Source organism: Coenobita brevimanus, chromosome 43, assembly GCF_032717465.1.
Source record: "Coenobita brevimanus isolate Jiangsu-jjx chromosome 43, ASM3271746v2, whole genome shotgun sequence".
Taxonomy (NCBI): Eukaryota; Metazoa; Arthropoda; class Malacostraca; order Decapoda; family Coenobitidae; genus Coenobita; species Coenobita brevimanus.
The window spans coordinates 26,103,547-26,116,912 of NC_136996.1; the positions used below are offsets into that span (position 1 = coordinate 26,103,547).

At 42.3% G+C, this 13,366-nt stretch overlaps 1 protein-coding gene across 3 annotated transcripts in view; it reads left to right on the top strand.

Annotated features, from left to right (window-relative positions):
- Window positions 1-13,366, top strand: part of LOC145397816 (uncharacterized) — a 38,984-nt gene that overhangs the window by 20,276 nt on the left and 5,342 nt on the right. For all 3 annotated transcript variants that reach the window (XM_080270840.1, XM_080270841.1, XM_080270842.1), the window contains 2 exons: window positions 1,220-1,391; window positions 7,178-7,264. In XM_080270840.1, the coding sequence (XP_080126966.1) occupies window positions 1,220-1,391; window positions 7,178-7,264 (259 nt within the window). The remainder of the gene's footprint in view (window positions 1-1,219; window positions 1,392-7,177; window positions 7,265-13,366) is intronic.

Sequence of the window (13,366 nt, forward strand, 5' to 3'; positions counted from 1 at the left end):
ATCAAATCACTATTGTACATTGCATTGTGAGATACAAACAATAAAAACTGTACAGTACACATTATATGAGGAGAAACATACCACAGAGACCAGGTTGAGGTGTTTAATGGATGTTGGGGTAAGTATCCGAGGCGCATGGCGGGCTTATTTAGCCACGCCAGACGTATTGGCGCCACCTCTTGCTGCCTCACTATCACCATGCTGTTTCCTCATACCACGCACTGTCGATTCTGGGATGTTAAATATACGGCAGATTTTACTGTTTTTTGCGCCCTTGTCCATGTGCTCAACTATCTTCCTTTTCATTTCATTATTATACTGCCGTTTCTTCACTCCAACACGATACTTTCTTTTAGCCTTGGCCTTTCCTCCCGACTTTGAATGTCCCGGCCACTTTTTATCACCACCACTGCCTCCCGGCCCTCCCCCCACACCACCAGGCTCTACCCCCACACCACCAGGCCCTTTCCCCACACTACCAGGTATAGTAGAGGCCATTGAACCGTGAGAATCCAACACAATGGAGCTAGCACGCTCGTACACAATGGCGGGAATGGGTGGACAGAGTGTTGACATGATGTCATTCAAGATGGCAGTGGGTTGCGGGCGGGCAGTGCAGGAAATTCAAAGTTCAAAATATTGTCCCAAACCCAAAATTTGTGCGCGAAAATCGATTTTTTTCAAGCGAAAGTGGAAGTTAGGGAATATTTGGTGCATGCCGCGAAAGTGGATTCCGCGAATCCTGCTGTAGCGAAAGTTGGTGCACTACTGTAACTAGATACCTTGTAGGTTTCATGTTGATAGCTCAAGCTGTTCATAAGATATGCTGTAATGGTGCTAAAGGCAGGCAATAAAAACTTGACAGCCATTTTGGTGACCTTGACCTTGACCCTGAGTGCCCATTTTTGAACTCGTCCAAGATTTCGGCTGTATCTTGATACCCTGAAGGTTTCATGTTGATAGCTTAAGCCGTTCATAAGATATAATGGGAACACACACACACACACACACACACACACACACACACACACACACACAGGTAGCCAAAAACATCATTGCTCCGCCTTCTAAAGGCAAGCAAGAAAAATTAAAAGATTGTTGGATGTTTTACTTCTTAATTCCATGTGTTCTTTCCATAGGTGAGTAGAATAATAAGGCATCAGCTGAAGCGTTAAGAGGATCAAAATGGAAATTGACAGATAGTTTTGACTCATTGCAGAAAACAAGTTAGTGGTGAGATGATGCAGTGGGAGCGCAGTGGTCAGTGGTTGGTGTCAAGTTTTTCTCCCCTCAAAGGTCACCCACCATTTTCAGGCTTCTATGACACATCACCAGAGGAGTTCAGGATAAAGGCCTATGAAGCACTGAAATCTAATACATCTAGTGCTTATGTAAGTAACAAAAGGAACAGAACTGGGAGCTTGTTGTTCCTTTTTTTTTTTTTTTTTTTTTTTTTTTTAGTCTGGATGCTTTTCAAAATGGCACCCACAAGAAAACCAAAACTATGCACACATTTCATTCTGTTGATTGTCTTCCTCCCATTTCCCATTTTCCAAATCACCCACTGCCAACACTTCCCGTTACTTCACTTTTTAAAGACTCAAGACCAGTCTGTCTGCCTGTTATCTTCTAATTTTTCCTGAAGTTATCTCCTTCAGTCTGGTTATGTTGTTTTATTATATTCTTCCTATCTCTGGATTTGTGTGTGTGTGTTTGTGTTTGTGTGTGAGCGTGCACATGTGCACACACGTGAAAGTGCACGTGAAAATCTGCCTGCACAGCCCCGAGCCTAAGCGTGGGGAACAGGGATCCATAGCCTACCAGCCGTGGCCAGTTGGAGTACTCCACTAGGGCAGCCACAGGGATACCCATCAAAGAATGCGTTGGCACTGGGAGTGCTTGCCAGTATACACCCAGTGATAGGCAGCCTTCTGGAGCTCTACTCCACAGTTCAGGCCCCTTGCTGTTGGACAGAAACAACAGCCTGGAAACTGCAATACCCATTGCCTTGTACCCTTTGGCTCAGATTTGAGTTCCAATCCCATCCTGGCCCAAAGCTGCACCATTGGCACCCACCCCATGCCTCCCCTCATGTCCACCACTAGGTACCAGGAACAAAATGTTCCAGCCATATGCCTGTGCTTGTGCCAACCCCTGTTTCGTATAATGGGTGTTGTGTAAGGTACATGTAGTGTTGTGTACAGTCAACAATTACAGAAATGTGTTGGGGAGAGAATTCTGGCCTCCGCATTGTTTTGGTGACACCCTAAAGAAGGTCAGCAAAGGGGGAAGGTCAGAATTAGTCCTGAGAGCAAGTGAAATGGAAACCCCAGCTTCCCATATCATCAGCTTTTCCATCAACAAATTATATAGGGAAGGTGATGATTTATGATAGTGTGTATTGTTGAATGAGCCTTGCTAGTGTTAAACAGTGTGTATTTTGAATGAGACTTGCTAGTCTTAAACGGTGGAACATATGTTAGTCAAATACAGTCAACTGTTGAGTTACAACAGCTCTTTTTGTGATGATTCAGATTTACAACACAAAAGGAACTTAATGAATTTACACTAATAAGGTACAGTGTATGTACAATATTTACACTGATATTTCACCACTCTAATTTCATTAATTAAAGACAGAAATATTGTAACTTGGGTTGTATCATTAATGATGTATATTGTGTCAGCTGCTCATGTGGTCAAAGAAGCGGCCTCACATGGATCAAGGATGCAAATGTTGCTTGTCAGTCGCGATCTAGCCCTGTCAAAACAACACCTGAAGAGCAGAGTTAGATATCATACATGATATATATAGTAATATTAAACTGAGTGAAACAAAGATATGCATGAGGAGGCTGAGTGAATAATAGCTCAGAGATCAGCTATATGCAGTCTTTGTATTCTTTCTTTTATTACTCAGTCCCCCCCAAAACATGTGAAGAGCAGCATCACATCATTGCAGGGACATAGAATAGGCCTAATGCTTTCAGTGTAATTTATTTACTTAACTGATATTGTAGCTATCCTTATTACACTATTAGCATATTCATAATAACTACGATAGGCTATATACCGGTTACTCTCTCTCTCTCCTGTGAGTCGCTAAGTCTTGATATATTCCAGATAGGGCCATGCACTAAAAAGTTTGAGAACCACTGACTGAACAACACAGTATCATCTGCAAACAGCAGTATGGGGAATATCCAGACACTGTCCTGTCTTACTTAGGCTGCTCCAACATCCACTGCCCTACCTTGTATCTCTTTTATAACCCCATCCATATACAGATTGAACAACCATGGAGGCATGACACGTCCCTGTTTCAATCTGACCTTCACATAGAAAAATTCACTCAGTTCACTATCCACAAGCACCAAGGCCTTAGCACCCTCATACATACTCTTCACGGCATTCAACAACTTCCCATCTACTCCATATATTATTAATACTTTCCAAAATCCTTGTCTATCCATCCCATCGTATTCTTTCTCCAAATCCATGAAGGCCACATACAACTTCTTTCCCTTCTCTAGAAACTTTTCTATTAAAGATCTAAGAATGAATATCATCTACACAACCTCTTCCCTTCCTAAAACCTTCCTGTTTTTTCCAACTAATTCCTCTGTTATTTCCCTAACTCTGTCAATAAGCATCCTGCCATTTACTTTTCCTATTACACCAAGAAGACAAATGCCCCTATGATTACCACATACTTCTTTTTCCCCTTTTCCTTTGTACAGGGGAATAATTATACCTGACTTCCAATCATCTGGGACTCTGCCTTCCTCCCAGGCCAATCTGCACATCTTCCACATCCATTCTACTACTATCTCTCCCCCATACTTCAGCATTTCACCACACACTCCATCAATTCCTGGGGCTTTCCCCATTTTAACTTTCTTCATCGCTTCCGCAACTTCCATCCTACGGATTTCTTCCTCTCTTCTCATATCCCTCCGTCTCCCAGCTATTTCCTTGCCACTTATACTTGCATTACTTTCATTCTCTACGTTCAACAATTTGTTAAAGTGTTCTCTCCATCTACTCACTTTTTCTTCCCTCTCCACTAGCAGTCTTCTATTTTTATCTTTCACTCCCCAACTAACTTCTTTGGCACCCTGTCTAACTCTCTTTACCTCTTTCCAGAACATTATCTTACATTCCCGCCACTTTACTCCACTTTATTCTCAAATTCCTTCCAAATTCCCCATCCACTCTCTTCTTACTCTCTCGTACTAATCTTTTCACCTCTCTCTTCCTCTATACATATAACTCTTTCTTCTGTCTCTGAACTTCATCCACAGCCCTGTTTCTCATCTACTCATTATATGCTTTCTTCTTTTGTGCCACAGCCTCTCTCACCTCCTCATTCCACCATGCTGTTCCCTGCACCCCCTTTTGTCTTCTCTCCACCCCATACACCACCTCACATGCTGCACTGATTTCTTTTGTGAATATCTTTTACACACCTTGCACGTGCCGCGTCTGCTCCAATCCATATTTACACAATCGCTCCTCCACTTCCCTGTTATATTGTAAAGAGGTAAACTGGGAGGAGTGGAAGTCAGGAAGCAATGAAGATTCGTGGGGCAGTGTACTGTTAAATATAGTAATGGACAGTGTAATGATCCAGTGGGTCAATGAAGAAACAAGATTTAGAGGTGAAGACACACCAGCAAGACTAGATTTAATTTTAACCAAAGAATCTGATGCAATTGAATCTCTGAAATATCTGTGTCCTATAGAAAAAAGTGATCATGTAATAATAGAGTTCCAAACGACAGAAGGAAATGGGGAGACAAGAGATGAACTATACCGGAATGGCAGATACAACTTTGGGAAAGCAAACTTTACAGGACTGAGAGAATTTTTCGAAGAAGCGGATTGGCGAGAATTCTTCGAAACGAGAGATACAGAATAAGTGGGATATCTTTCTAGACTTCTATAATATGAGTGTGGAAAAGTATGTGCCAAAAGTTAATACGGAAGAGAACTGGAGAAAAAATGAAAGGTGCTTGATAGCAAAAAAAGAAAAGGATAAGGCGTGGAACAAATGAGAAAGAGAGGTAACAACAGAACAAAGGAAGAATACAAAAGAACTAGAAATGAATATACAAGAATACGTAGAGAGGAAGAAGAAAACTTCGAAAAAGGTATAGTTGACAAATGTAAGGAAGAACCTAAATTGTTTTACAGGTTTGTTAATGGCAAATTGAAACAAAAGGAAGGAATCAATAAGCTGAAAGTAGAAGGAAATATCTATAAAGGTGCAGTTATGCAAGCTAAAATAATGACCATCTGCTTCCAGTCAAGCTTCATTTGGAGGAGGAGGGACTAGAAATGTAGTGGTAAAAGATGTAAAAGTTGAAGTGCAATAATATACAAATTACTGGAAACTCAAGATGTGAAGAAGGCCTCAGGACCAGACGGGATCTTCAGTTGGATATTAAAAGAATGCAGAGAACAACTGGCGGATAAGATTCACAGTTTAATTGTGTGTTCTCTGGAAGAAGGGAAGATGCCTCAGGAATCTAAGAGGGCCAGTGTGGTACCAATTTATAAGAGAGGGAACAAGGAAGAACCCCTGAATTATAGACCAGTGTCCCTTACCAGCATGGTCACAAAATTGTGCAAGAGAATCCTGAAAGACAGAGGGATAAAATATCTGGGGGAGATGGACATTTTGGCAGAAAGTCTGTTTGTATTTAGAGGTGGAAGGTTGTGTATTTCCAGCTTGTTAGGCTTCAACTCAAGGACGTTAGACATGCTACAGGAGAGAGATAGTTGGGTGGATTGTGTGTATTTAGATATGGAGAAAGCCTTTGACAAGGTACCCCACAAATGACTAATGTGGAAACTGGAACACATAGGAGGACTGAACAGGGAACCTCTTAGAGTAGATGAGAGACAGACAAATGAGGACATTAATAAAAGAAAGGATGTCTGGATGGAGAGAAGTAACAACTGGAGTCCCACAGGTCTCGGTGTTAGTGCCCATAATGTTCCTGATTCACGTAAACGATATGGTAGATGTAATGAACAGTTATGCAAGTCAGTTTGCTGGTGAGGCAAAGATCATGAGGAAAGTAAAAGTTGAAGAAGACTGTGCAATGCTGCAGGAGGACCTCGATAGGATTCGTGATTGGAGCCAGATGTGGGAAATGAAATTCGTTGCAAAAAAATGTAAAATATTGGCAATGGTTAAAAGTAGCAGGACACTGTCACTGAATTATTTGATGGGAAATGAACCAGTCACAAAAGCGAGAGAATAGAAAGATTTGGGAGTGCTGGTCCAGGATAATTTGTCACCTGAAAAACACATCAACAAGATACAGTAGTTAGAGAGACATGTAATCTCTTGACTAACATAAAAGCAGCATTTCATTACATGGATGAGGATGAAAAAATTGATAGTGGCCATGATCCACCGCAGTTTGGAATATGCGGCAGTAGTGTGGTCCCCACACAAAAAGAAAGACATGAACAAGATTGAGAGAATACACAGAACAGCAACCAAGTTGGTCCCCAGCGTGGCAGATGTGTCGTACAAGGAAAGGTTGGAAAGGCTAGACCTGCCTTCCGTAGAAGAAAGGAAAGAGAGGGGCAACATGATTACAGTGTTCAGGGCCATGATGGAAGTAGAAAAAATTGACAGAGATGATCTGTTCTTATGGGATGGGAGAGTAACAAGAGGACATACTGACCTTTGCTTTCCTTATATATCCACAAAGGTAGCACTTGGTTATCACACCCTTCCTCACACTCATACATCCCTTGATGGATAGCATTTGAAAGAAAAATGAGAGGGGTAAGGTGTGATGCTTAATTCACCTGTAAATCATACTATATTTCTCCCAGTAAAGACAGAGTTGCATGAATCTTTTTTCATTTACTTACTTACAACGTTTAGGTAACATAACAAACAAAATTATTATCTCTAGAAACTTCAGTGAGGACTATGTACATCCGTCAAGTAACTGAGCTTTTTTAGTATGGCTGCCAATATTTGTTGCAGTAACCATATCCTGCAGAGCTGCTATATAGTAACTAGGCTTAAAACTAAGCAGGGATGTCACCATTCAGTGTCTTTGTGTTCTGAGTATATAGAATGTAAACCAATATACTCGTATGCAGTTGTTGTATATTGATAAAAATTTTTCTTTTCCTTTTTTTCCAGCAAGCTCACTGGAATGAAATGCAACAGCGATTTAAACAACTTAGAGAAGCTATCAGAATGTCCACTCAGGAAGCTGTTCAAGCAATGGTAAGTCTGTCAGTCTATAGCCAGGCACCCTAATCCCATAAGGGGTGGCCACAAACAGATGATATCCATATTGCCCTGTCCCCAGCTATTTTGATAAACCTTCCATCAACATATGTCCCCCCCTCCTTGCAACTCTTTGATATATCTCTCCACTCTGTCCCTCTGCATCATCTTTGCCCTCCACCTCACTCACATATAGTCTCCTCACTCGTCTTTCACTCTTCATCCTCACCATATGACCAAACCACCCCAATGTACAGTAAACTCTCAATTATCCGCTGTCGCAATATCTAGCCCAGTGCACCATCTGGCGCTGTTGGCGTGGCTCTGAAGCAATATCTGGTGAAATTATAAAACATCCGGCACTGAAATGGGAAGTAACTGGCGGTACTATGCAATATCTGGCATCGAGGTGTATCAACCAGCTCGTAAGCAGTAGCCAACTGACTCTGTATTACTGTACTGTTTCATTATTATATTGTATTTTATACTGATTTTCATCTTTCACTCATGGGAAAGTTTTTAGAATATGGGATCGAGATGGTCAGTTACACAGTATCTGGCTTGACGCTGAATGTTGAGCCAGTGAGGGGTTTTTTTTTTTTTTTTTTTTTATGTGTCCGGCTCTGGGCATAGGCTTCACAGCCTGCTATCAAGGCCCAGTAGTCCTCCTACATACCATACACCTCTACATGTCACCACTTCGGCGCTAACACCCACCGTCCATACTGAATACATGCTAGGGCTGTCTCATACAGGACTGGTGTATTGGTATTAGAGGGGGTATTTTTACGACATGTCGGCGGGTCTTCTGGTAGATCAGTAAAGCCTGATTTAATGAAATTCAAATCCTTAAACTGTTCCCTGCCCCAGCCGGGATTCGAACCTGGGTCCGGTAGGACTGCAGGCCACCTCTCTACCGATTGAGCCACCGCCTCCCCAGTACTATGCAATATCCAGGTTTTCGCTTTGTTTGGTGTAGGAGTTGGCTGAATTACGGTGGATAAGTGAGAGTTTACTGTATTTCGATTTCTATCACATCCATATCTCAGCGCTCCTTCATTTTCTCATTTGTCAGTCTGTCTCTCCCTGTAACTGTACGTGCTTCTCTCAAATAACTGATTTCCTTTTCTCTCACTCTTGACATCTCACCCTCCAACAAGGTCCAAACTTCACACCGTATATTAGAGTGGTGTCCCAATACTATCATGCAGTGACTTTTTTACATCTTTGCTCACTTCACTGTTTCTTATCATCATCATCCAGACCTCCTTTCCCACTCTAGGGCAGGGTGAGGAGTAGCAGAATCCAGACAGCCCAAGTTTGCCCACTCCAGTGGGCCATGCTTCCATTCACTCATCATTCAAGCCCCCAGAATCCTGGCTTCATCAGATATGCCAAAAACTTTCACCACATTCTGTAGCTTCACATAAATGTGTCCGATAGAGTCAATCTGGACGCTGTCTTGTTAAAAAGGGGTGCCAAATCCCTGATCATGCATTTCTTCTCACAACATTCATCCAGCCAGCTCGATCTCTTGTCACTCCCTTAGCCTCACTGACTTCGATACCTCTCTTCCTCACACGCTCAACCACCAAATCCCTCCACCTTTTCCTTGGCCTACCTCGTCTCCTCCCTCCTTCAGATTTGTTCAGATATACCTTTTTCACCACTCTATTGTTATCCATTCTCTCCACATGACCATGCCATCTCAGTTCACTCTTCGATTCTGGTGTCCACAGACTTCCTCACTCTGCATCTTTCACGAATCACATTATTTCATATACTGTCCACTCTCTGTACTCCACATACATTCCTCATTAGTCCCATCTCCATTGCTGTCACTCTTGACTTTTTATTTTCATGCCACACCTTAGTCTCACATTCATATGTTAAAGTTGGCACTAACACTCCTTCATGTAAGCCTCATGCAGCAGCAACACTCAAGCCTCTGTTTCGTTTCAAGGGCTCCATAGGACCAGCTACTTTCCTTCCTTCTGTTACTCTGCTAACCACTTTTTTTTTGCACATTTTCCTCTCTTTTCTGTCACTGTATCCAGGTATTTGAACTCTCACACCAGTTCCAGTCTCTCTCCATTCACTGTAACATCACACTTGGAGTCATCTTCTCTCTCAGTTATCATCACTTTACTCTTTTCTACATTACCCTCAAGGCATGACATTCACAGACATCAGCAAAACTCTGCACTAGTCTACCAAGCTCTTGTCTGGTATTTGCAAGTAGCACTGCATCATTAGCATACAACAATTTGAGATATTCCATCCATCACCATTCATTACCAGTGCCATCCCACTCTCCATTACTCGTGTTTTTACTTCTCTCATCACCCCACCCATATTAGTATTGAACAACCATGGGGACATCACACAACTTTGTTGCACGTGCACATTGATCATGAACCATTCACTTAGATACCCATTTACTCTTACACATGCCTCACTGCCATCATAAAAACTCATGCCAGCACCTAGCAGCGCACCATCTACACCGTACATGCCCAAAACCTTCCACAATCCTTCTCTGTCTACTTTGTCGTATGCTTTTTCAGATCCATGAGTGCCATAAACACCTTATAGTCCTTATCACATGCCTTCTCCACTGTCTTTCTCACTGCGGACATTTGATTCACACATCCTCTGCCACTCTTAAAGCCACCCTGTTCTTCACTCACTAGGACTTATGATGTCTCTTTTACTTTCTCTGTAATAATTTTTCCATATACCTTCCCAACAACACTCAATAAACTTATGCCACGATAAAAAGAGAAACCTGTACTGTACACAGGAAAAATCATCTGATAATTTATCAGTATGCTGGAAATCGAACCCGGGACTCTCAGGTGAGAGCCAGGCAGCATACCTCTACACCACGACCAGGTAAAAGTTAACTCACACAGTCACAGTATTGTAACAAACGTCCCTCCGCCCCCACTGTGGGCATGAAGAGGATGAGTTAACCACCTGGCAATTGGGCAAGTCGTGGTGTAGTGGTATGCTGCCTGGCTCTCACCTAAGAGTCCCGGGTTTGATTCCCGGCATATTGGTAAATTATCAGATTATGCCACGATACTTCTTGCACTCATTACGCTCACCTTTATTTTTGTACAGGGGTACAATCACAGCCTTTTTCCACTCTGCTGGCTTAGTTTTACTCATCCATGCATTCTTACATATCTCCAACAAGCACTTCATCCCACTCTTTACACTACACTTAATCATCTCTGCATACACCTCATCAACTCTAGCTGCTTTCCCATTTTTCAGCTTCTTCACGGCATTCTTCACCTGAGAGAGTGTCACATTTCCTGGCACTGAATTCCTTCTCTGCACCCCCCCAAAACCAATCACGTGTACAGTGACTCTGCTGTCTCTGTTCCTATTCATCAGGCCTGCAAAATATTCTGTCCATCTGGTCCTTACTTCATCCCCATGGGTTATTAATCTACCATTTAGTTCCTTCACACATTCACATTTCTTTTTGCCATCACTTCTACATTTCTGCACCTCTTTCCAGAATAACTTCCTATTTTCAGAGTAGTTTGCATTCATTTTTCTTCTTAGATCACCATTTACCTCCTTATTTTTCCTCTTCACTAGTCTCTTTACGTGCTTCTTGCTCTCATCATATTCAGTTCTCATTTCAGTTGAACACCTGGTCTGTAACCACTCTAGCCAGTTCTTCCCCTTTTCCTCCACAGCTCTCTTAACTTTTTCATCCCACCATGCTGTACCTTTCTTCTTTGTTGTTACTTTTGCCACACCACACACCACTTTAGCATTCCTAACCAAGCAATCCCCAAATGCATTCCACAGGCTGTCCAGATCTATTTCATTCCAATTCACTGATTCCAACTCCTCCCCTACTTTGGTTCCGTATCCATCTACCATTTCTTTGATCCTCAGCTTCTTGATTTTCCGTCTTTCTCCCGGATTGCTCCTTTCTCTCCTGGTCCACCTCACTCCTCTCAGCCTGGTCTTGCAAACCACAGTCATATGATTTGACAAACTCCCACATCGTCCTGTCATGGCTCTCATATCAGCAACCATTCCCAGCATTGACCTCTCTACCAGCACATAGTCAATCAGGCTCCTTTCAACACAATCCCCCTTCCCTCTGTACCATGTATATACATGTGCATCTTTGTGTTTTAAATATGAGTTACAAATGCACAACCTCCTTTCCTGACACATGTCCTTCAGTTGCTTCCCATTATCATTTTCTCCTGGTACTCTGTTACAACCCATTATGTCATCCTCAGGACCAATGCCTACTCTTCCATTCATATCCCCCATTACAATTACTTTATAGCTCCTGGGCATTTCTCCCACTGCTTCATCCAGCTCATCCCAAAACCTGTCTTTCTCTCTCTCTCACTCCTGTCAGCACACGATGCATATGCAATAATTACTCCCACTTTCACCTTCACGAACTTGACATACATACATCTCGAGCTAACACATTTGTAATCTCTCATTCCACTCTGCCACACCTCATTCATCAACAAAGCAACTCCTTCCTTGCATCTTCCTCACCCATTCATGCCCAATCTTACACATTTCACACCCTCCCACACTTCCACTTCCCACCCTTTCATCTTTGTTTGACACAATGCCATCACAGCATATCTCACACTCTTGAACTCTTTCACCACTTCCACCCTCTTGCTATCCCTGTTTGCACCTTTCACACTTCACATGGCCATGTGAATCTGCCTATTTGGTTGAGGACCTGGGGAGGTATTGAACCCTCCGAGGCTCTCTGCAACGTCTACCATGATTAGGTGATTTTTGGTTGGGGAATCTCGGGGACACTTACCCCAGCCAAAAACCCTGGTTATATGGTTACCATGCAGCATAGTAAATGGTTTCATGGGTACAGGAAACTATTTGGCTTGTCACTTGGTGTTGAGCTCATATGGCATCCCTAGACTGAGTGAGTGGATGATGGGTGCCTCCACTCAAAGAACCGGCAATGTTTCAGCCCGTTTCAAGCTAACCAAAAATGACAAGAAAATACAAGACATATTATATAATTAAACTTGCATTTACATTACACTGTGTCACTGGCATTCATGTTGGCAGCGAGACTCCAGCTGAATGTGGGTGACAGTTAGTCAGTTACTTGTGCGCACCATGTCACCATTGTATCGCGCATAATGATTCAGACCTATCATGGCCCTATCCATTAACCAACCACAAGTCACAAGCAAGCAGAAACTGCGTATGACTACCGGAGGTCGTACTGTACAGTATACAGTACATGTATTATTTGAAGTTTACAAAAATCATGTTACTGTACATTAATGTACTGGAATTTCCTTCCACCCATTTCTTGTTCAGGTGTAAATATAATTTCTTTAATTTTGAGAGCAGACAGAATTACTGTTGTTAAGATGCAAAATGAATGAATTTGATTAGGAAAGGATGAATTTGATCTGTGCTATATATAATTTTATTGAACCGAGATGAGATGGACATGTGTTATTTGGATTGTTGGACTTAACCCACCGCGTGCCAGTGCTGTTTTAAAACGGTCGGACATAATTCCGCTGCGAGTGCCAGTTCCATTTTAAAATGGTTTAAAATAAAAAACTTCACTGTGACTGCATTTTTCAAGATTCACGGGTAAAAATTGGCAGGCATGTAAGGAAACTGTTCCTCTACCATCCCCCAGGCTGTCAAGGCCATACACTCACTCGCTCCCCCCCCCCCCACGCTCGCTCTGCCTCACTCTGTGTGCCTCACCCAGTGCTGTACATAGTGAAGGCATTTTGTAAATATTTTCTTGTAAGTGTAAGGACTATATAGTGAAGCAAGTTGTAAATACCTTCTTGTAAGTGCCAGGACTGTACATAATGAAGTAAGGTTGTACCTATCTTCAAGTAAGTGTAAGATAATGCAATCACAGTGAGAAAGACACGCAAATTGTGATAGGTGCTGAAGTAATAAGTAATCAGAAAAGTGTACAGAACATTGCTATACCTTCCCATTATAAATACCTGAGCATACATTACATAGAAAGCGGCTTTCTCTCACGTATGTGGTGAGCATGAGAGAGCAGCTATACCGGTATACGAGTAT